Source organism: Suillus fuscotomentosus (assembly GCF_016647785.1).
Source record: "Suillus fuscotomentosus strain FC203 chromosome Unknown F5891scaffold_152, whole genome shotgun sequence".
In the NCBI taxonomy this organism is placed as follows: Eukaryota; Fungi; Basidiomycota; class Agaricomycetes; order Boletales; family Suillaceae; genus Suillus; species Suillus fuscotomentosus.
Genome location: NW_024539664.1, coordinates 3186 through 26392, shown reverse-complemented (window position 1 = coordinate 26392; position 23207 = coordinate 3186). Strand labels below are relative to the sequence as shown.

At 47.2% G+C, this 23207-nt stretch overlaps 10 protein-coding genes across 10 annotated transcripts; 5 read left to right on the top strand and 5 right to left on the bottom strand.

Annotated features, from left to right (window-relative positions):
- Positions 1 to 1582: 1582 nt before the first annotated feature.
- F5891DRAFT_987260 (uncharacterized protein) lies at positions 1583 to 2635 on the bottom strand (the record flags this gene model as incomplete). Its single annotated transcript, XM_041377881.1, has 6 exons — positions 1583 to 1728; positions 1775 to 1806; positions 1827 to 1910; positions 1984 to 2060; positions 2397 to 2417; positions 2471 to 2635. 6 exons carry the CDS (start codon positions 2633 to 2635, stop codon positions 1583 to 1585), a joined length of 525 nt encoding a protein of 174 aa, XP_041217582.1.
- A 990-nt stretch (positions 2636 to 3625) lies between these two features.
- On the bottom strand, positions 3626 to 3993 carry F5891DRAFT_1073013 (uncharacterized protein). The gene has a single exon (XM_041363322.1). The coding sequence runs from the start codon at positions 3914 to 3916 to the stop codon at positions 3677 to 3679; it is 240 nt and encodes a 79-aa protein (XP_041217581.1). The 5' UTR covers positions 3917 to 3993; the 3' UTR covers positions 3626 to 3676.
- A 680-nt stretch (positions 3994 to 4673) lies between these two features.
- F5891DRAFT_1282778 (uncharacterized protein) lies at positions 4674 to 6390 on the top strand. Its single transcript, XM_041370553.1, has 8 exons — positions 4674 to 4796; positions 4854 to 5157; positions 5214 to 5282; positions 5335 to 5370; positions 5430 to 5663; positions 5710 to 5760; positions 5811 to 6188; positions 6242 to 6390. Exons 2-7 carry the CDS (start codon positions 5062 to 5064, stop codon positions 5997 to 5999), a joined length of 675 nt encoding a protein of 224 aa, XP_041217580.1. The 5' UTR covers positions 4674 to 4796; positions 4854 to 5061; the 3' UTR covers positions 6000 to 6188; positions 6242 to 6390.
- A 1309-nt stretch (positions 6391 to 7699) lies between these two features.
- Positions 7700 to 7995, bottom strand: F5891DRAFT_1073007 (uncharacterized protein; the record flags this gene model as incomplete). Its single annotated transcript, XM_041363321.1, is given in 3 exon segments — positions 7700 to 7882; positions 7926 to 7927; positions 7941 to 7995. Coding segments are annotated over 3 exon segments (184 nt in total), but the record flags the coding sequence as incomplete, so codon positions are not given.
- Positions 7996 to 8874: 879 nt separating this feature from the next.
- On the top strand, positions 8875 to 9527 carry F5891DRAFT_1073005 (uncharacterized protein; the record flags this gene model as incomplete). Its single annotated transcript, XM_041363320.1, is given in 3 exon segments — positions 8875 to 9044; positions 9111 to 9207; positions 9223 to 9527. Coding segments are annotated over 2 exon segments (214 nt in total), but the record flags the coding sequence as incomplete, so codon positions are not given.
- Positions 9528 to 10149: 622 nt separating this feature from the next.
- Positions 10150 to 10711, bottom strand: F5891DRAFT_1198434 (uncharacterized protein; the record flags this gene model as incomplete). The annotated part of the gene is made up of 3 exons (XM_041368630.1): positions 10150 to 10193; positions 10240 to 10492; positions 10547 to 10711. The coding sequence occupies 3 exons, from the start codon at positions 10709 to 10711 to the stop codon at positions 10150 to 10152; spliced, it is 462 nt and encodes a 153-aa protein (XP_041217577.1).
- Positions 10712 to 10795: 84 nt separating this feature from the next.
- Positions 10796 to 13968, top strand: F5891DRAFT_965215 (uncharacterized protein; the record flags this gene model as incomplete). Its single annotated transcript, XM_041376146.1, has 5 exons — positions 10796 to 11296; positions 11351 to 11641; positions 11694 to 12005; positions 12153 to 13551; positions 13604 to 13968. 5 exons carry the CDS (start codon positions 10796 to 10798, stop codon positions 13966 to 13968), a joined length of 2868 nt encoding a protein of 955 aa, XP_041217576.1.
- A 1867-nt stretch (positions 13969 to 15835) lies between these two features.
- On the top strand, positions 15836 to 16105 carry F5891DRAFT_896511 (uncharacterized protein; the record flags this gene model as incomplete). Its single annotated transcript, XM_041373373.1, has 2 exons — positions 15836 to 15929; positions 15987 to 16105. Coding segments are annotated over 2 exons (213 nt in total), but the record flags the coding sequence as incomplete, so codon positions are not given.
- Positions 16106 to 17487: 1382 nt separating this feature from the next.
- On the top strand, positions 17488 to 20252 carry F5891DRAFT_987256 (uncharacterized protein; the record flags this gene model as incomplete). The annotated part of the gene is made up of 12 exons (XM_041377880.1): positions 17488 to 17853; positions 17899 to 18347; positions 18468 to 18616; positions 18665 to 18789; positions 18843 to 18860; positions 18913 to 18966; positions 19012 to 19366; positions 19424 to 19461; positions 19503 to 19700; positions 19749 to 19895; positions 19950 to 20131; positions 20183 to 20252. The coding sequence occupies 12 exons, from the start codon at positions 17488 to 17490 to the stop codon at positions 20250 to 20252; spliced, it is 2151 nt and encodes a 716-aa protein (XP_041217574.1).
- A 1806-nt stretch (positions 20253 to 22058) lies between these two features.
- On the bottom strand, positions 22059 to 22477 carry F5891DRAFT_897011 (uncharacterized protein; the record flags this gene model as incomplete). The annotated part of the gene is made up of 2 exons (XM_041373383.1): positions 22059 to 22376; positions 22430 to 22477. Coding segments are annotated over 2 exons (366 nt in total), but the record flags the coding sequence as incomplete, so codon positions are not given.
- Between the last annotated feature and the right edge of the window lie 730 nt (positions 22478 to 23207).

The window sequence follows — 23207 nt, the reverse complement described above, 5'->3', positions numbered from 1 at the left end:
TCAGAAAGACGTATCGTCTCGTCATCATTGATAGCGGACATGAGCAGTGCATGCGGGTATTCGAGCAACCCGTCCGGCTTCCTGACAACTTTTTCATGAATACAGTTTGGATGTGAAATAAACACAGTACTATAGTTGAAAAGACTCGGGTATCACGGAGAATTACAAGTTGCGGACTATCCTCTTCCTTGGGCTTCAACACGCCTGTCATGAATGCGATCAGCAACAAAGCGGTTGTTGTAAGACTGGGCAAGACTGGGCAGTGGTCACGCGATCGACCATTCAGATCATGGCATTCACAAACATTACATAATATTGCTCGAGCAGTGCGAAATTTTCCCAAAAACAACCGTACTATACTGTACTCAGTACTGATTGGCTCTGAACTAGGTATTACACCATCAACCATGATAACAAAGCGAAAGCAGAAACATGACTCACTGTCGCGATGTGCTGCTCGGGCTGCCCGATTAATTTCAACTTTCAAGCAGGCTAGTGGCAGACCAGATTTCCTCCCTAAGAGGCACACGTGAGTCATGCGGTTGAATCCTTGTTACACAGCGACCTGCTCACATCAGCGTCACAAGCCAAGTTATTGCAGCAATTGCTTGTTTCGCATAATTGTCCTTTTTTCGCACATGCACTGACAGACATAGATGCTGTCAAAGCAACAACAACGGCAAGTAGGGAGAAACGCATTTTCTGTGCGAGGTTATATGGAATCTTCTGAAGGGGATCTCGAATGATATCTTTGAGAATGAGGGAACACTGTAGGACGACGACCAGCTTTTATATCCTGCATACACTTATGGGCACGATTCTTCTCATCGATTTGGCAGAACTGTTGTCGCATGGAACAAATTTCGGCAGAACCTGCGGGGGTGTATTCAATTAAGAACGACCATTGAATCATAACCTGCCTGCAGGCATTGACGATTCTCTTCTTCGTAATTACAGGACCCTCACTCGAACCACCGGTCTCTCGTCCTCAAGGCCTCACTCTTCGCTTCATCATTTGAACCTGCACTGACCCTGCCAGTGCAACGACAAAGTCAAGAAGTTAGTATCATTCTCGCTGATACTTCCGATATGTACTTGGTCGTTATCTCGCGTGATTTTTCACCTACTGGTTGTTCCCCTATATGCAGCACACCTGGAATTCGCCTACGCTATTCGTAGGCCAGTGACCCTGCAACTGCTGCGCAGATAATGAGGTATCTTTTGGAAATTGATAGTCATTCTCATTCTTTGCATGCGCTTGGTCGAAGATCCCTGGTACAGTAGTCATGGCCACAGCCATCACAGCTCACTATAGTTTTGGACAACTACGACAATATCAAGTTATTCCATGGCAAACCTCGATGACCCTATACTTCCTCGGAGACAAGGAACAGCGTTGATGAAATTAGTGACCATCAACCAACGCTGTTCCAAGTTCCGCTTTCTTGTCAACTATCACTTGCACTCCATCCAACACTTTTTTTAATCCTATTTATTGTCTTCTTGGGGCAACGCCCGATGTAAACAGTGCATACGATATACTATTGACTACCATCCAACACTCACTCGGTGAAGAGAGACACTACCGCTCTCGAGCTCCCCGGCGCTGTCGTAGTAGTACCAGGCAGGAAGTGATATTAATCAAATACTCTTCACCTTTATTCACTTTCACCGTAACGTGCGCTCCTGTATGAGCTTCGACTATTTGAGTAGCATAAAATAACCCGTCTGTCACGTGACGATGTAGCATCTTTATCAGATCAATGATACTAACTGTAGCGGTGCACAACACCAGGACTAAACTCCCTAGGGTGACATGTACATACTGTGGAACTAGGAGATGTATGTTCAAGGATTGATCGTTGATGGGGTAGGTGACGAACAGTGACACGGGAATGGTTACCGGTTCACTTAGAATAGTTGTTGTTCACTATGTAGCAGCACGCAAATAGCAATGAGGGGAGAAATTTGGAAATTACAGACTGGGGCGTTGCATTGCGCTCATCTCCAGTCCGATATTTTGAATTAAACTCTAATTTGTTCTTGTACAACTCAAATTCCTGCATAAACGTTCGTACTGATAGTTGTTTGAAAAAGTGTTCGGTAAATCAGTCGAGCACTATTCACTGGATGGATGTGCGTGGCTCCGAAGACATCGTCAAGAGGTTTATCATGCAAGATATAGGAGCAAACGGCCCTGGTCCTACTGTAATGATGACCCAGGAAAGCTTGAGGGCATGTTACAGAATAACGTCGGTCTTATGTTAAATTTTGTAGCGACCAGGGGGATCTGAATGCGATCGTGGTTCATTGATCAAATCTGCAAATCACTAATCACTCGCGCGTCAGTGCCAATGGCCATACTGCATGGATGCGAGGGCAGAAACACGACTCACTACGCAGAACCAATTGAAGAGCTGCCATGCAAGTGAGCCAGGCTATCGGAGCTACGAAGACTACTGATACCCACGCAAGTCCGATGAGTGCAGCCAAATTCTTGGCAATCTTCATCAATGTAGCAAAAGTTTCGACATTGAGTGGTGCCAGCCTCGTCAACCTGAGGGGGTATGGCAAAGACGGATGATGAGGCTAAAGCAGCAACGACGGCGAGGACAAATGCAGAGGAGAAACGCATTATTTGTGACTCTTGTGATAAGAAATCAGGTAATTCTGAAGAAGACGGTTGGCTTTTATGAGCTGAATGTTGTTATTTGAAATTCTTCTTGCGTGGTTGTGCCTTCAACCAGATGGCACCGATCTATAGTGCCAGCAGATTGCCAGCCAAGGTCCATCACCAACGTGGGGTCGAACTACTGTCTACTGAACATTCGAGTTTCTAACCAGCCGTCGACTGGGTCCATAAGCACTCAACATTTCGGAGCCATCTCCACATAGCTCCAAGGGTTGTCAACCTGACGGATGTCTTAGTATGGCAACCTTCTTGAAAGCGTCAGGCTCATGAATGAGTTTTGCTTGCGCCTCTATCTCCTTCTCCATACCCAGGGTCTTGTTGAGTATGTTGATGTTGGATACTGCGTGCAAGTGGATGCGTTGGCATATGAATAACGGGCAGTCACGTAATAAGTGCTCTCGCGTTTGACGTGACCCATTGTATACCTGATGATCTTCGTCTTCTTCAAGGATACCATCTTCAGCTTGTAGTCGGTCCTCTTCGTCACTGAACAGTTATTCAGCCTCAGGAAGAGGCGTATCGTCTCGTTATCACTAATAATAGTGGGTGGGTGTGACTCGGAGCAATGAATGCGGGGCCTGGGCATTCGAGCGACTCGTCCGGCTTCTTTACTACAGAGAGTTTCATTACGAGCTTCTTGACAACGTTTCCATGGATATAGTTTAGTGCGAGAACGTGAAGTGAACACAGTACCATGGTTTTGAAAAGACTCGTAGTCGTGGTAAGTTCAAGTCAGGTACTGTAGAATTGCATCTGCGTGTGAAAACTAGGTCCGGTGACCGGTCAACTTTTTCAACTTTTGTGCTTCATGTCAGTCGATTATGACGCTCCAAATGCCACTTTAATAAACTGCGCGATACACAACGTAAATGCGCGATACACACCGTAAGTGCGCGATACACAACGTCGAGTGCGCGATACACAATGTCGAGTGCGCGATACCATACTAGTACTATGTCAAGACATTTCATGTAGGTAGTACTTCTAATCAATTGGATGGCTGAAATCTTCGAAGCTGGGCTCAACGATCAAGCGTTTTGCAAGATTATCAGCTGTACGAGTGATGAGTGTCCGCTCGTGATCAAAAGCGCTTTGAGCTTTTACAGTATATAACACCGCCTTCCAACAGTCCAAGTTGATCTCTCCAATGTCAAGTTTTTCGAATCGTTCAACAGCATCCTTGTAAGGTTGTGGATTTCGTCCGTCCAGCAAAAACCTGCCCATTCCATTCCACCACAGCTGCTTCCAGTCTTCCTCACATCTCGTTTGCTTCATGCAAGTTGCTGCATGCACCATGGGTGGGGCTTCGCATGCGATGATCCGGCGGTGTGGGCCCGGCCCCCCCGCCGTACATCGAGGCATTCCTTGACTTTGAACATCGTGTTCCATACAATAGATCCAACCGTGTGACGTTCCTCGTCAGATATATCATTGATGCGAGCTGAAACGAGCCGCTCGAAAGCATGCGGAAAGAAGTCTTTGATATTGTACTTCAATGCAAGTGAGATAAGTTGTGTTGGTTCGAGTGAGTAGCGTTGGCGCTGGAGATGATGAACAGCGTAGACACGTGCATCTTTGCAAAGATACATATCACTCAGCTCCAGTAGTTGAATGACGGACCCATCTGCCCCTCCTCGTATTAATCCTTGGTCTGAGGATTATTTCATCGGCGACGTAACTATCTCCGTCTAATTTCTCGTGCCCTACTGCGATCTACTTGATATCTTTTCTAGTACAATAATTATCATGACGAAGCTTCAAGTTCATTGCCACCTATGCCTTGCGACTCTGACCAAACTTACCCTTGCCGCATACCACGATGCACTCCCTTAATGACAACAATACAATCATTACTACTACTGGCCAGGCCCTTAGTAACAAGGTTCGAGGCTGGCAACTTTCGGGTCTTTCTTTCCCACTCTCGGACTCTACTTTGTTAGCGCTTATAGAGTTTAGTTTTACCTTCGAAATCCATGATATTGTCATTTTGAAGCACTTCTAAGACAACTTCAAGGCCCAACTTGAAAGCTCAGGCTGCGGTTCTTTTCGTGTCGCGCACTCGACATTGTGTATCGCGCACTCGACGTTGTGTATCGCGCACTCGGTGTGTATCGCGCATTTACGTTGTGTATCGCGCAGTTTATTAAAGTGGCATTTGGAGCGTCATACATATGTGGCTATATATAGCCCGATCAGCAAATCTATTCATTCTCCCTTGCGTTTCCGAGTCCCGGAGTTCTGTGGCGCCCACCCAATGCTTAGCACCTGAAGTCAACATAGTAGCAAACATTGCCTCGAGGCCAGCGCGCACCCTAATTCTCCAACTTCTTGTCTTACACTACTTTGATCATTAGCCTCAACTATTCACCATGAACAACCCCATTCAATTGGGGAACTCTGAGCCGAGGTCAGTTCCTCATCCAGACATAGAGACACCCAATGAAACAAATACTGCTGAACGCCGGGTAAGTGGTTGATATTCATGAAGTTGAAACTCAATGACGATTCATCCTTTCTCTAGGGCCGACCCCGTGGCAAAATCTGTGGCTTGCTGGGCAGGGTTAAGAATGGTGTTGTCAAAAAGATTTCAGTAAGTCGAAATCAATACTCAGTCCGGGGTTAAGGCTGATATCTTACACAAGCGCTCAAAGTTCAACGATTCACGCAGCCACAACCCCGTTTAAGTAGGTGACATTCTGATTTCCGTTCTCTTTCTAACTTTTACTGGCTACACCAGGCTCAGGATACTTCTACTGTTGTGCAACAAGGCGCCGATCCCCAATCTGTGAACAAGGCACTTCAGGATGCTGGTCATGGTGCAGATCAGATGAACCAAATTTGGGGACATGCGAGACCCGTGTTATCCGCAGGCACAAAAGGACCAGCAGCGCTCGATAATATAGACAGCATAGGTACCACTTATCTTCAACCCCTCAGGGTATTCGACACTGTGATCGGGACGATAGCAGAGGTATGTCTCTCTTCCTCTTTGGAGCTACACTAACACCGTTCTGCAGGTGCATCCGTATGCAAAGATGGCATTGGGCGTGCTTTCTTGCGCATCAAAAGTACGTTTTTTGCTGTTATTCGTATTTCCTGTCACTTGTTCTACACGCAGATAATTCTTGCTCAAGCGGATCGTGACGAAGCGGTACTTGTCCTCTACAAGAAGTTGGGTCAAGTGTATGGCTTCATAACGCAAGACGACACGCTTCTCAAAATTTCGTCAATGAGGGACATCTTGGGACAGATCTCTCAGCAGGCCCTAGAATGCGCTAATTTCATCAGAGAAGAAAAGCTTTTGTGAATCTCCAACAAGTCATTACACTTGACAGATTTTCAATTGACCCAATCGTCGGCTCTTATTCTGGGTACCACCCGCTTCTCAAAAGGCATTCAGATATAATCCTCGGACTGCATTTGTGATACCCAGAGGTGTTGAGCTTGATTTAAGTCGCATGGCACACGGCACACACTGGCAACACTGCTACAAGGAGTGAGTCTCTAGTGTTTCCCATTTCTCGTAGTTAATCAATTCGATCCTTATAGCTCTTCATCACGATAGCCTCGTTCCGGTAAACTAATTGGCGGAGCTGCCAGAGACACTTTGTGGAGTACGATATGGAGTGTACAGTTGATCTGTCGTCTGTTATATATGTACGTAGCGTTGCATTTGAATTCGGGGGGTTTGAGCGAGCGATGTGTTAGAAAGATGATTGGGTGTCAGATTTTCGAGAGCATAGAAGATTATAGAGCAACTAAAAAAGTCGTCCGAGAAAATGATAGGACATGCACGGTCTGCCTGGTGAATGCACATGAGTGAAGGATCGAGTTCGGAAAGCACAACAATGACCGTCAGCAATATTTGCGAGCTGGCGCTGAGAGGCCAAGGCCCAGGAATACATTGATTCAAGTTATACAGACTCCAGAGATTCACTTGCAACGAGACGACAATAGCATGTCATAAGTACTTCAGTCATGTTTTATGTAGTTGGCAAGTGTTCGAGATGTTCCTCTGATTTGATGCCAGGCTTCAATATTCAATGCTCAAGCAGGGTAAAATTTGTTCACGGTGACAGCCGAGCACAGTACTGAGTACTGAGCGCTGAGCGTCTTAGGATTTGGTGTTTAGCACCTCAGGGGGCCTGTATATATTGTTACAATTATGAACTACACTCCGTTAACACAATAGGATTCTAGTAACAGCAGCGTGTGATCAACACGCTTCTGCAAGTTCTACCGAAGATTTTATTGTGTTGAGATCAGAGAATGTGTTTATTTCGCCTGCATGATGCCCTACAATTGAAAGTATCGTCACGGCACACCTTGAGTAGGTGAATTTCGGAATTGGTTGGAACAGCGATGCGAAGGGGCGTCCTCCAGCCTGGTATACATCGTCTTACTTTAGGGACATCAGTATTCAATATTCATGTTGTATTGAATTCAAACTGTGAAAAGTTGGTATGGCATTTTTTGCCTTGTCATAGCCACGTCAACTGTGCATCACAACCGATGCAGGATCCACGAAATGACCAGAGAGGATAGGTTCTACCGCAGTATCATCCTCCAAGCATATCCATTTTGCAAAACCTTTACATGATAATATAAAAGCAAGTCATTTTGCTATCGTAGATTCGTCACCAGCATCTACCCACCTCAAAGAAATCATCCGAACTAGTGCTGCCGAAGTCCGGTTCGGTTCGGTTCTTGGGGCAAATTTTCCGAACGCCGAACCGAACCATAGGTTCGGTTCAGCCATTTGGTCGAACCCTGGACCGAACGTCACCGAACGCGTTCAGGAGGGTCCGGTTCGCGTTCGAACCAGGTTCGACTAAGCTTGGACCATCTGTGGTTGTATAGGCTCGAGACCATGAGTTGTCATGTAATTCGAGTCGGACAGACAACGAAAAGACTCTAACGCAAGGAGAACTTCTTTGTACAAAGATTGAATTCAAGTTTCTAAAATAAACACATTTTATTTGCCCGGTGCACATAGTTCCCTGATCACATTCTCATCGATCCTCTTCTCTAAACACATCTCAAACGCAGCAGCATGTACGGTTGCAGTATTCGAGATTGCAAGCGTGTCAATCTTCGCTGCAGGATTCTCTGAAAGGCGGAAAGCCCAGAGAATAACAGCCGTATTGATGAAGATGGACCGATTCGCGACATGTTGACCAGGACACACTCTAGTATTTTCAAGTAAGGCATGAGAAAAGGTGGAAAGATGAACGATACCACTCACCGGCGGCCAAAACCAAAAGTGAAAAACTTGAGATCAGTGATCACCGCGCACACGACCTGCATCGTCGCGCGATGCGCAAAGCCTGTAGTGAAAGGTGGTCGTCCATTATCGCATCATCACAACTGAAATAAGACGTACCTCCAATAGCAGCCACTGTGACACTAATCCCATCAGCTACCCCTGACAGGTCTCCACCTGAGACCCTCGAGGATGAACACGGTAACTTGCGGCATAGCTTGAGCTCGAACGAAGACCGACAGACTCACGAACTGCGAACGGTGGGCAACGACTTGTATCAGCATGGCTGTTGCTCGAACGAGGATCGACACACTCACGACCTGCGAACGGTGGCCAACGTCTTGGATCAGCACGGCTCTTGTTCGAACGAGGAACGGTGGCCTGGTCCGCCAACGATTTGGATCAGAATGGTTCGAGCTCGAAAATCTTGACATACTCACTTCCTGCGAACAATAAGCAACGACTTTGATCAGCATGGCTCATAACATTCCCAAGTAGTACTTACCTATATTAATCATTAGCAAGAGTTCAAAGTGTTTGGAATTCATATAGCGACATAAGATACCTAGTGTTTGAACATGTTGTGACGGTGCAGTACTGTGTCACAGCGCGTCACGACTGCGGCAGGCGCGACAGAGGACCGCGTCAATTTCACCCGGCTCAAACCTGCGCGGGTTGCAGACACATGCATTTGCATATATTGACACATAGTAAATACTTACATCTTTTTAAAAAAGTGTAAAGCGTACAAAAATTGAGAGGTTCGAACCCGTTCGAACCTATTCACTACCAGCCCGAACCCCGAACCTCTGGAAAGGTTCGGTTCTGAGTCTTGGCCGAACCTTGGACCGGACCATGCGTCCGGTTCGGAAAGGTTCAGGTTCGAACCGAGGTTCGGAACCGGACTGCGGCAGCACTAATCCGAACACCTCAACCATGCCACCTCAAACAAACAATGCGCTTCTTTTTCCTCACCTTTATTGTTGGGTTGATAGCGCCTATATTGTCTGTCACAGCAAGGCAACCAAGATGTAGCCCACCTGGAAATATTTGCGTAAAGGATAGTGACTATTGCGAGAGCACTGATACCTGCAATGCTGGCGTGTGCGAGCTTGCGATGAGCCTCCACCCTGAGAACAGGCCATAGCGACACACTAGCGAGTGTTCCCGCATTCATGTTGGCACTGTTGTTGATCGAGCAATATGTAGAACGCTGCTGATTGAGAAAGGAATAGAGGTGATACTGGGTGAAAGAACTCCAGCCTGCAGGAGTACATGTATGAGGTATCCGCGCACTGTTTGGTCTTGGTGTAAATATAACACCACGAGTCAGACTGGCCAGCAATAAATCAAATGCGTGTTAGCTAAAAGATGCGCAGTTTGATTGAGTCAAAAGTTCATTTTTTTCACCGCTTTTATTCATCCACTCGACAAGATTGAAGACATGCAGTTGCTCATACTTTTTTCTGTGCGAGTCTCGTTTAACCATCTAGTTGGAGCTCACAAGACAGTCAAGACCTGTGATATGAATAATCAACTTATCCGGCTTCGAGCCGATTTAGCCTGACTTTCAGATATAATATCGAAGCGGTGCTGACCTGGCCATATGCGCTAACATTGGACCGCATCTGTAAACTACAAATTTCCCCACAGACATCGACATTTTTGACAGTTTCCCACAGTAACCCACAGAGGGACAGCGCTCACAGCACATTTCTCCGGGGCATCAAATTTTTTCGACAGTAACCTACAGTAACCCACAGCAGGACAGCACTCACAGCACATTTCTCCCGGGCATTGAATTTTTTTCAACAGTAACCCACAGAGAGACAGAGCTCACAGGATGTACAGCCTCACAGTGTTTGTCAATAAAATAGCTACCTCGAGCGCTAGTAGTAGTAGTACCTGAAAGTACTTAGTAAAATTAAAATTTAACAAGCGGACCGGTCGCCTTAGGATGTTGCAGCTGTTTTACAATCAATTACAATAACAGTCTGTATACTACGCTCGCCGTTGTCTTCTCCTCACCTACATGAATTGGTTCCGCGGGATCAAACATTTCGTACTAGAAGTCACACAATTCAAGCGTCGAGATGGAACAAAATTTTATGTCCATATTTACTATACTACTAGCCTAGTACCAGTACTGCTAAATACAAACTATTTGACACAATTTGAAAGAAGGGACGAGGCATCAGTCCAACTGGATCGTTAGCTGACGGCAGGATGCGAATGAGTCTATGACGAGGTTAGTTGGTAGTGTATACATAATAAGAGTACTTACCAAGAGAACCGTGTGCTGGCTGATGTGAAAGACCGTGTTTTTTGAATGTGACACGCATATGGCCTAGTCCTACATCGGCCTTGTCAAGCTTCCGCTTGGAAATGACAGACTTGTATCTTGAAAGACTGGTCATGACCTCTTGCTCTCGCACGATGCAATCAGCAAGTTTTTTCTCCGCATTAACTATATCGCGTCGGGCCCTTGCGAGATCCATGATCAGGTTGGCTTCACAGTCGTCAACGTCATTGATGGTCTGTACACACGTTAACGAGCAGTGCCTAGTAAGAGTCAGATATCAGTCACTTACCATTGACCCAATAGCATTGACCACGTCGTACAAGTCAGCGATTCCGCTACTGGGAGGCTCACTAGAAGTTCGGCTCGCTTGCCACTTATTGGAGTTTTGCGGGCGCATATTTGACAATGATGGTACGTCACTAGAAATATTTAGGTGGATTGGTACGTTGGACATGGGTGTTTTGAGAATATGGCTTATTGATTCCGCAAGGGATTACTTACAGCTTTCTCGGAATCTCACGCGTCGATTGTACTACATATGACATTCCAGTGTCCTTCGTGCGGGAAAGGTGGTTTCAAGGATGATGTAGCCGTTGCTCGGCACATGAGCCAACCTCGCTCTGGCTGCAGTACATGGCTGCAGGATTTGATATGCTCGTGCTCTGAGTCTGATATGGACGATGAACCTGTGAGTACTAATACTATGGACGACGGACCACATACTATTCCCGACATCGAGACTGGTGGTTTTGGAGATTGGGATGAGATGTTTGGAGGGAGTAGTAGTGAGCGCCAGGCTTACGAAGAGAGGACACCAACTCATAACTCAGAAGTCATCGACTCGTATCCTGACTGCGCTCGATCATACGGCAGGGGCTACACGTTCCTCGACGTATTCAATTCAGACGAGAACAGCAGGCACCGTGCAACGAACCCGTATTATCCATTCAGTGGCCAGAAAGACTGGGAAGTTGGGTCATGGCTACTTCGCTCTGGATTAAGCATGGGGAAGATAGACAGTTTTCTTTCGCTCGACATGGTGAGTAATAAATTCTTTTTGATAACATACAATTTTTGAAGGTGTCTTCTTTAGATAAAGACCCTTCCGTTGTCGTTCCATTCGGCCAAGGAGCTGCGTGGCAGAGCGGAAATGTTGCCTAGTGGCCCGCGCTGGATGTCTCAAGTAGTACCTACAGCACATCCCACAAAATCGCCCGTTGTCTTGTATTGGCGTGATCCCTTAGATTGTATTTCGGGCCTTCTCAACCACCCTGCCTTTCACGATCATCTAGACTTTACGCCTCGCAGGGTGTATAGCACTGCGCAGCGGCTGTGCCGTGTATATTCAGAGTGGATGACTAGTGATGATGCGTGGAATATGCAGGTACGTATAGTTTCATCTGTGCGAGTCGTCGTACTTATCGATTTTCGGACAGTCGGCCCTACCAAGAGGTGCAACACTCCTGGGGACCATCTTATCGTCTGACAAGACGAATATATCAACCATGACGGGTGACAGAGTTGCACACCCCCTTCTGATTAGTCTTGCCAACATAGGCATGTCCACGCGACTCAAGTCGTCTTCGAATGCCTTTGTGCTTACCGCTCTACTTCCCGTCCCAAAATTCATCTACAAGAAAAAATGCATGCGAGGCGTACTTGAGGATCGCCTCATTCACGAATGCTTAGATATTGTTCTCCGTCCACTCAAGCTGGCTGCTCGCGAAGGAGTCATGCTATCGGACCCTGTTGGACACAGTCGCTACTGTTTTACACCACTTGCGAGCTACATTGTCGATACCCCGGAGGCCATGATGCTGGCTGCTGTTGGTGGGAAAACCTCCCCAGTCACTACGGCCATGTACAAACAGTTTGGAGACCCTTTCCGTCATGAGCCTCGCACACGAGCAACTACACTCTCCCAGCTGGACATTGCGCGGAGTAAAGCTGATCCCAACGACATCGAGATATTTTTTCGCGAAGCACAGAAGTTTCGTTTGAATGGCGTGAACGCACCATTCTGGATGGATTGGGTCCTCAGTGATCCATCACATTTTCTCACTCCCGAATTTCTTCACCTCATTCATCGCGAGTTCTACGACCACGACGCAAAGTGGCTTATTTGCGCAGTAGGTGATACAGAGATTGACTTTCGGTTCTCTGTGTTGCAGGCTGTCACTGGGTTCCGTCATTTTCATGGCGGGATTTCAAAACTCAAACAGGTTACAGGACGTACTCAACGCGACATTCAACGCTCGATCGTTGCAGTCAGTGCGGATGCAATTCCTAGCGCAGTGATGACTGCTGTACGAGCTCTGATGGACTTTCGATATCTCGTACAGTCACCCGTAATTGACGACATCCTACTTGCCCGAATTTCCACTGCACTTGATCATTTTCACGCTAACAAAGATGCTATTATAGAGGGTGGATTTCGTCGTGGTCAGCGTGGCGGCGTTATCGAGAACTGGTACATACCGAAGCTTGAGCTTATGCAGTCCATAGTTCCAAGCATAAGGAACACTGGAGTTCCTCTGCAATGGACAGCCGATACCACGGAGCATGCCCACATAACGGAAATCAAAAGTCCTGCTCGCTCGAGCAATAATAATAATTACGATCCCCAGATATGTCGCCATCTTGACCGTGCTGATAAATGCCGCCGCTTTGACCTCGCTATGAGTCTGCTCGACAATGTCCCAGACTCAGGGCAGCAGGATCCAGATGACGATGAGAAGGATGAGAATGTTGATTTCGACGTGGACGACGATCGCGATATCCCAGCAGACCTTCTTACGACAATGAAACACCCTGGACATTCGCATCCAATCACAAATTACTTCGGAATTGCCAAGGTCCTCCAGCACAGGGAAGTGGGGACAGTCCCTGTGCCAGTGCGCTCGTTCGTTGTCGAACGCACAGCGTTTCACCTCACCTACGATCCTTCTATCAGAAACATATCTGTTGATGATGCTGCCATCAAGTTTGGTCTTCCTGACTTACGACCAGCTATTGCCGACTTTCTTCGTCGTGAGGCTACTCATGGGAGGGATCACATACATACTATTGGGGGGGCTAGAAGAGCTGGACCTACTGCTTCACTTCCCTTCGACAAACTTCAAGTCTGGTTTAAACTTCGGGTGCAGGACACCGATTTCCACGATGCTAGCATCATACGGCCTGCGCAGACCCTCAATTGTGCACCTCCTTCTGATCCCTGGACATGTGGCCGGTATGACACAGTCATCATTAACAATGAGGCGAGGTACTTATGGCCAGAAGATGGTCTTCGTGGTACGTTATGATCTTATGTCACGCTGAATCTCTACTTATTGTCAAGTCGCAGGTCATACGATTGGCCAAATCAGGCTTATCATGCGTGCTGTTGGAAAAAGTGGCACAAATTGGTCATGGAAGGACCACTTTCTGGTTTACGTGCATCGCTTTGACATTGTTCCTCAAAGCTCCGGTGCTGATGATCGTGAGCCAAGTACGCAGCTCCACTTGCTCAAACGAGCGAAGCGTTCGAATGGCACTTGGGTGGGCGATGTCATACCTGTGACACAGCTCAGAGCACCTGTTAACCTTGTCCCTCGCTTCGGTGCAAGTGCGGACAACCGTCTCACCCCATATAATAGCATGGAACATGCTTCTCAGTTCTGGCTCAACAGGTATTGGGATAAGAATGTATATTTTCCCCTTTCCATGTAGCTTTTGGTGTAGCTTCCGTGCGACGTTCGTGATGGTTGAGTGGTCTTATCTAGCCTATGCCAGAAGTTATTCTAGTCTGTCTTATTCTTAGATCACCGAACTGAGTACTGAGTTTTGATGGGCGCTATTATGTGGCGATAAGCTCTCGTTCTTTGTGCCATTATTGTCTGTGTACGAAAAAATGGCGTTCTTTTTCAGGACCATTGACAATGGAATCAAATTGTCATCGTTGTTGTCTATCCCCGATGTCACCGACGTCCATACTATGAACAAGATCACCTCTGACGAGCTCAATCGTCTGGTCACTCATGAGGGTTCACCAAAGGCCTCGCAACCGCTGGGACACCTGCTCTCCAAAATATTTCAGTCTTTCACGGTTCCTCTTCCCGATGTATTCAGCCTTAAAATCCCATTCGGAAAAATCCTTTATCGCAACCAACGCATCAACGAGAAATTCAGCGGGACATCGCCCGATACTCTTGTGCCACTGTACAATACTGAAGCGAAGGCTTGGAACTGGGCCCTTCCAGTTGACCCTCCTAAAAATGCCAGTAGTAGTCGTTCGGGCGCAGACTCATAGGGCGAGTCAGAGGGCGAGTCAGAGGGCGAGTCAGAGGGTGATGATATGCAGAAAGCAACTCACGAAGAAATCTTTGCTGCGTTTCTCAATGCTCTGGCTGGCTGCTTGGCAGCGTCGCAGCCCAAACTAGTAGAAATGCGCTTTGCAACCAGCACATGGAGCGCAGCCAGTGCACAGAAGGCATTACCTGGCAGCGACATCAAGCGCAAGCCAGATCTCGTTCTATCTGACGATATATCGGCAAAGTGGGGGAACATCAGGGTATCAGCCGAACTCACTCACAGTCGATACCGGCCTGCGATGCGACTCGGGAAGGCTGCAGATACTCATGCCTATATTATGATGAGTGAACAGCCATGGAGGCGCTTTGCTCTCATATTATCATTCACAGATGAATATCGCCACCTTAGAGTCCTAATGTATGATCACTCTGGTGGCGCCGTGTCTCCTCGCTTCGATATTTACCAACAACCGGACATATTTTCACATATAATCGCTGCCATCAATTTCGGGAGTCTAGAGTGCGTCGGCTATGATCCGACAGTCTCATTCTCAAAGATTGTTTCACCACCCCGATTCAAAGATATCAACTGCTATCGTCCCATTAGAAACGCTCCTGCCCGACCAAGTACGACGGACTGTACTGTTGCCATATCCACTTCCTCCCTTCCATTTCCCGAGGATCCTGATGGAGTGTCGTCCAGTGATGCCCTTGAATCAGTAGTCGCTAGTGACTCTAGTGACTCTGACTCGACGGAAGAAGGTCCGAGCGGTTCCGCTACACATTACTCGATGGACGAAGAGCATTTCCCACCCCCCTCCCTCCCAGTGCACCCCACTGCAACCCGTAGTGCTCCCCTTCTCAGCCTCGCATCCCAAATGCCCCAGGCTGAGATGACCGAGAGCATCTATTCTGTCACCCCTCTCCCTTCCCAATTCCCTTACTCTGCTCAATCACCTGAACCTTGCGGTAAAATACGTGTAGGGCAGAAGGTCTACACTATAAGAAGAATCATTTTTGCGAGCCGAGGTCTTGTTGGTCGCGGAACCGTTTGCTATTTGGCAACTTTAGACGATGAAGACTACATAATAAAAGACCATTGGGTTGTAGGCAAGGACGACAATGTAGTCTTGAATGAGATCAAGATGCTGGAATTGATGGATGGCCTCCCTGGCGTTCCAAAGCTGGTGGATCATTGGGTCGTTGAACAGTCAGATGGTGATCCCGATGTTACCCGAAAATATCGGCAGAAAGAACGCCGGAGTACCAGGGGCACTAGTCGTACTCATGTACGTCTTGTCTTGAAGCCATGTGGTCGCCCCCTTCACATGTTCCGAACACTGAAGGAGTTTGTGCGGGCACTAAGGGATATCGTTAAGAGTAAGTTTTTAGTACTTTGGGGTACAGGTGTCTTGGACTGATACTCTTTGATGTTAGTTCAACAAGCTGCGGTGGAGGAATGTCAGATTTTGCATCGGGACTGTAGTCTCAACAACGCGATGATCCTAGACGAACCTGAAGGTAGTGAAGGGTTTCTTATTGACTGGGAGTTTGCCGTTCGGATTGCCTCGGATCATAAATATCCTATTGGCGGTACAGTAAGTACACCTTATTCATTAAATATTCAGTTCATTAATTGATTTGCCAGGGCACAGTCCCTTTCATGTCATGCGGACTTCTCAATCAATATGCGGTCCTGCAGCAGGAGGCGGACCTGGAATCGAAGAGGAAGAAGACGGCGAAGAAGAAAGAGACTCGGGGACGCAATTCAGTCGACAAACCAAAAACCCCGAAATCATCCTCTGATTCTCTGGTGCTACCTGTATCATACGTCATCCAAGGCTATGCGGATGACCTGGAGTCCCTTTTTTTCGTGTTCGCTTGGGTTTGCATCAAGTTTTGTGGTCCCAACGGTATGGTGCGGGAGCGCTTGCCCAATTCGTTGGTGGATCGTTGGACCAGCCTTGACCTGGGATCGTGCGCAGCCTTCAAGATCACCTTTTTCGCTTATCCAGGAGAGGAAAAGCGTCTCACAGACCAATTTCACCCGTACTTCAAGCAGCTGATCCCCCTCGCAGTAGAGTGGCGTAGAGTTCTGGTGGACAACATGATCCACCCCGTTACCTTCGACACCATTCTCGCTGTACTCAACTCTCATCTCGACAAACTCCCCGACGACGAGGAGCTCGTATCTGCTGTGGACATGCTCAGGAATGATGCTGCCATTCTCACGAAACATGTTAAGGGCAAACAGATTGCTTCAGACCCTCCCTCTGTAGTAGCACCCAAGCGGCAAAAGTCTCATCATAGTGATACCGAGTCTGACTCAGCATCGGGCAGTGACGCATGACCAGGAGGTGAAGCCTACTCATTACACATATTCAGCTATTTTTCTTCTTCACTGACTTAGTATGAATGACATGTTTAACTTTAGCAGTAGTATTTCTAGAATCTCGCTGGCTTGTACTATTAGTATGTTGCGTTTTTACTATAGTTCACTGACCAGTACCTATGATATTGTTGTTCTGACTATATCGTTCTTTTTCAAGCTTTTTTCAAGTGTTTATCTTTTTACAATCAAGATACTAGTAGTACGCCAGGATCTGATATAGTATCACTACTAGTAGGTTCTGGTACGATTCATGTTATGTGTAGCATTTTTGCTTACGTGATCGGCAATTTCTCTTATGAGTACCATTACCAACGACGAAGGTTTTTTCACGCTAGTCATGCGAATCGATTCGGAGTACGACGTGATAGTAACAATCCTCATGGTGGTATGTTTCTTTATTACTATCATTCTTATTAATGATAAACTTTTCTCTCGCTACCCATACGGCTATTAAGTATTAGTACACGGATGAGCCATGGTATAAAATCATCATAAGTCTGGGATAATTTATCAGAGTCACTTCTTCCTCTGTTCTTCATTACAGTCATGCCTCCTCGTGCCATCGCCAGTCCTAAGAAGAAACGATCTGGCAAGCGCAAAGGATCCGATGCTTCAAAGGCCGGCTTGCCAAAGAAGTCTCGGGCTGCAGACATTGCTGAGGTACCCAGCACGGTACCCCTCGTGTCCCTTGGCCTGACTGGAGCAGAAGCGGAACAAAATGCTCCCCGGCGTTCTGGTCGCCCTAACGCGGGAACTGGAGGTAGGAATGCACAACTGGAGAAGATTGGATCAGTATTGCAATCCAAGCCTCGGACTCAAGAACGTAAGGGTACAACGTCCCTTGGTCTCAATGTTCCAGTCAATCCTCAAGCCCCAGAACCGCGTCGTAGAGGTCGAAAGAATCATTCAAAGGTAGGCGTCCAATTAATTCTGTTACTCATATTGATTGTTTCGTAGGCAGTTCCTCCACCCTACAGCTCACTCGTTAGGGATGCTCCAGATGCCCCAGCCAAGGACATTATCGCCACAGGGCCCAGCTTTACATCCCAGCAACCTGGTGGAAGGTTTGGATTTGTTGCTCCAACAGAAATAGCTCATTCCGGTACTGCCCAGCCCAATATTCAGGCATTGCACAACCCGCATGTCACCATTGGGGCGAAGGACGCTGAGCAGCGCGCTCGGGACGCCATTGCCGAGCAACGAGCTCGAGATGCCATTGCCGAGCAACGAGCTCGAGATGCCATTGCCGAGCAACGAGCTCGAGACGCCATTGCCGAGCAACGAGCTCGAGATGCCATTGCCGAGCAACGAGCTCGGGACGCTATCGCTGAGAAGCGAACTCAGGATGCAATTGCTGAGCGACATACCCAGAACGCTGTCTCTGAATATCCAGTGGTTTTGCCAAGGTCCGTCTTTCGGGAGGAGAATTTAGATCCAGCCCTACGTCAGCATGATGACACTGTTAGGGCTCAGCGTCGTCTGACGTCGTTTGAATCTGATGACAGTGACTCTAAAGACTGTAGCAGTGATGACAGCAATGATAGCAATGATAAAGATGCTGATGAAGAGGACAGCGGAGAGGATGACGAGGAGGAGGGGGGAAATGATGATACGGTCAAGAGCTCACAGCAGTTTGGTTGGGGGGAGGCTGGCCGACGCCAGAAAGAACACCCAGGTACACATTCTCGTCGTGTGATTTCGCTTCACTAATTCAATGTTATAGGGTTTGTGGAGGATGTACCACCTTCGCAATCTCCAGTCGCTCGCCCTCTCACACCTGAAATTCAGTTCCAGTACTCACGCGATGAAGATGATGTAGTTGCCCAGACGAGCCTTGATAAAACCTCGGTAAGTTTTCTGCTCAAGCCGGGAGTAACTCTCATTTTATATTGTTAATCCAGCGGAACGAAAGCTCTCAGGTATGGCCATATCATTCAATTGTATCATGCTTACCATTGCCTTTCTTTCAAGGACCCTCCGGATATCTCACCAGGACCGCGGCGGCAAGCATCCCAACACATTGAGGTGAGATCAGGGAGACCATTTTAATTGACACTCACCATCGAGCAGACCATCACCTTGAAGCCTGACGATGTACTACAACGCCATCATAAGAAAAACGGAAAGCCCCGTCTTCCTGATCCTGAATCCCTCGAACTGCTGAATCAAGTGTCCGAGTGTGATGTTCAGCCATTGAAAAACAAAAAGTCTAGGTCATCGCGTGGTGGGCCAACACCCGATCAATTATCTTGGTACGGACCACGCTGGAAAAGTTTCTTGGAGGACGCCAAAGTAGAATGTCGTGTGCAACACGCCCTGGAGAACCCGTTTCCAACTTTGGTGAAGAATCTTCCAGGAACAATCACTGAAGTTCTCATTGCAGTATTGGTTGTGTGGGATACGAACGGTAAACAATTTGAAGCTGGTAGGCACTTGTTCGTTCTCATTCGTTCTCGAACTAATATGTCATATTCTGATGCAGGGGTTTGGCCAGAACACAAATTTAATATGACTCGGTTGGTGCGTGCATAACTGACTTTGTGCCAATATCTCGTTGACAGTCTGTATTAAAGCTGTACGACGATCTTTCGACTTGGCGATCTGACTTGAAGAAAACAGCCATAAGCATTGCACCAGTATCATATTCGCTTATTCCTCCGCTTTCTGTCCCCGTTCAGGAACGTGCTGCTTGGGTTGAGCACACTGCTGCTGAATTGATCAAGGAAGCATTCTTCTTACGCTTTGGGGTGGACGATCAGGTAAGTGATCTTGTGGTGATCGCAACTCTACTGATGGAAGATTTCTAGGGGAGAACACGAAACTTCGCTCATCCCGCCCTTCGTGAAGCCGTCATCACATTCTTTTACACAGGACCATATCGAATTGCACGAAGGATGCCGGAGACCTTTAGCACGGAATTGCCACTCTCATGTTTGGCTTTGGTTGCTGCGGCGGTAATTTCGTCTCCCTCGCCAATGTCATGTGTTAATTTTCTGTCTTGAAACTAGTTCAATTGTGTCTTCGACGGTCTTGTGAAAAACGGACATGGGAAGTCATACCCAAACTTTTCCACCAAGGACTACGGCCCCGTCTATTGTCGGATGCTCGAATTGCTCAAACATATCCTTGAGGATGCGTATCATGGGCCTAGGCTGTCAGCTCAACTGCGAGAATGGGCTGCAGCGGGATGGTGAGGATCTTTTCTCTCTGATAATTTTTTTACTGATTTTCATTTGTACAGGGCTGCAGCTATGAATCTCGAAGGAGTTGTTGATGCCAGACACGACCACCTGCAGATTCTTCTTGACTAAAAGCTTCGTATTCCCGCTCCCCAGTTTATATCAAGCATTTATCATGTTTGGCGCACGTATCATTGTATTTACTGTTTGTCGTGGTCATGTGATTCAATATATTGGTTTTGTTTTTTTGTTTTAAAATTTTTGTGTTGTCCAGTGTGTGTAAGCAGTACAGCGAGCAAATGTCTGTACAGCTCCGGGTCTCTGAGTGCTCTGTGGGTGTCTGTACAGAGATGGACAGCGAAAAAATTTGCAATTCAAGTAGATTTTCATAATTACTGGGCGGTCTGTAGGTGTCTGTACAGAGATTCACAGCGCAAGGTGTCGCTGTGATGGACTGGCTAATTGGGACCAAGCTGTAGCGCTTGCACGCTGTACAGCGCTGCACAGTGCAAAGTGGTTTACTGATGCGCTCACAGCTAAGATGAGCATCGAAGGTCCAATTTGAACATGATAATACTGCAGGAAATGTACCATTCAATCTGCAGGCGCTGCAGACTCGCTGAATGATCATGATGGGATTATCATCAGAGAACCGATGAGTCCTTGGTATGGTAGCCGTGGGAACTATAGGAGGACATAATCCTGCTTCCGCTAAAGATGGCTATGTATAGCGGGAGAAATTTGAGTTGTCGGTATATAGCCATGAATGTCTGAAAGTCTAGTTTACCATGAGGAGTTTGCGACCTTGTTGCGATATTGCACCATCGTGGCAGGCAAGTTATAATAGCGTAGCTAGGTCCTACATCTTGAGCAATATAAAATTCCCTTCGTTATGTTTTGAACTACAAGATCATTCAAGACTTTATCCCGGAAAACACCATTAGCGCTTGTCATCTCACCTAAATTCGTATGAGAGCTCCCGGCATGGTCACGACTTTTGTTCATCCCGGTCAGCAAGGTATGACAGTCTAATTAGGACCCATTTGTTAGGAAATGTAATATTCCCTCTTTTTTGTTGTATTTACAAGGCTTTCTCGGGAGATTTAAATATTGCTTCGATTGCAATGATATCCGAGACCATCCACTTATTGTTTGGCTTCTATTTACAACGGATTTCTTCAGTCGCGTGCATATAACGCGAGTCGCAGCACCGTTTGCTATTGAGCTATAGTCTTTCCTAGTCAGACCAAAAGAGAAGAAAGACAGTTGCTTACAATGATATCCGAGATCATTCACTCATTATCTGGCTTTGACTTACACCAGATTTCTTCAGGCACGTGCATATACCGTGAGTCGCAGCACTGTTTGCAACTGAAGCATAATCTCCCCAAAAGAAACGGAAGGCAGTTGTTCCGTCTATATTATGACCAACTCGGGCAAATGAAATTTGCGACTGGCCCAGTGGCGATCATCAAGTTCCTATTTATTTTTCTACTCAAGCGTTCATCCTAGATGAGAGTTGATTCCTCCAGCACAACGGTAAGCGAAGGCTTAATCAGTGCTCTATCGAGATAGTGAATAGAAAAACGGCTCTATTACTGATAAATCCGCGCGTCATGTTTGAATGAATTAGATTTCTTTGACGATCCAGCAGCATCGAACCATTGAGTCACTTATATGCATAACGCGCGTGTGCAACGCGTGTAGATCAGAATATCGAGACAGTGCTGGGGCGGTAACCTGAAGTTCACAAAACAGGTGGTAGCTGAATCGAAATATGCGATGAACGCGAAATGTAAGCTACGAGTCAATGCAGGGACAGGAATGTACCTAAGACAACAAGTGATAAACTAGTATATTAGAGATAACGAAGGGGTGACGAAGTTGGAATGACTCAGGGAGGAAGGAGGATGCAACACCACCTCCGGATGTCGTGGCACCCATACCTTGAACGCCTCGCTTGGTGTGCAAGTTCTTCTTCGCCATTTTGGCCTTCAGAATTGCACCTTTCTCGATGTCGATACAGCGGCCTTGAAGCAGATCTCTCGCCTCAAGCGCCTCCTGACGAGTACGGAACTTGGCGAAACCTATTATCTCTTTTCGAGGTGGCTGGCCACCACGGAGAGGGAGGCCAGATGGAGCTGTCGAAGTCGTGCCGCTGGGCGACCCGTACGCCGTATAATCCTTATTTGGGATCTTGAGGATCGCAGCCTCAAAGCCGGAGGAGAACGTAAACATATTCTGGAACTCGCGTTCCTACACACAAGCTGTCAGAAGTTGCGGGACGTCACAAATGGCTCAGCACATACCTGCATGTCATCAGGAAATCCAACCACAAAGATGGTCGAAATCTCTTCTGGCCGCCCACTATCAACACTCTGCGACTCGACGTTTAAATTCATCTGCCCAACGCTACCCATGAGCCTCGCACTGCTTGCTAACACTGCTGCAGTGCCACCGTTAGACTGTAAGTGGAGATCATACGGCGTCCGGCTTTGAAGGCGTATGTCGTTCAGGAAAGGCATCTGAGAAATAGAGTTACTGTGCGATAGTGGATGATATGCGTCGTGGACCTGCGATTGTTGTTGGCACTTAGAGAAACGCGCTTGGGGGAACGGGTTTGAGGAAGAAAATTGTTGACGAACCTTACTGCCTCCTAGCGGAGAGTTGGTTCCGAAATCATACCCGCTACGTGACTCGAATGCGACAGACCCAAAAGCGCTCTGCTGAAATTGCTGAGAGAGTTGGTGCTGCAAATTTAAGGGCTGATGAGAACGAAATATCTCGTTTGTATTTGAATAAGGTTGCGAGGGGAGACCGTCTGGCTGATGCAGGCGAGATGAGCCGGTGGCATCAGTACTAGAAGTATTGCCACCACAGTTTGAGTGAGACACGGCAAGTTGCGGAGATGGATGAATGGGTTCTGCGTTTCCTTGGGCTTCGAGAGAATCGAGCAACGAACGATTGATGAAGTTCTCTTCGAACTTTTGGATGGACGCTATGGACATCAGATTAGTGTAGAATGGTACGCGGGGTAATTGCAAACAAGTATGTGGGACGGTTAAGACTAGAAATTGAAATTGGACA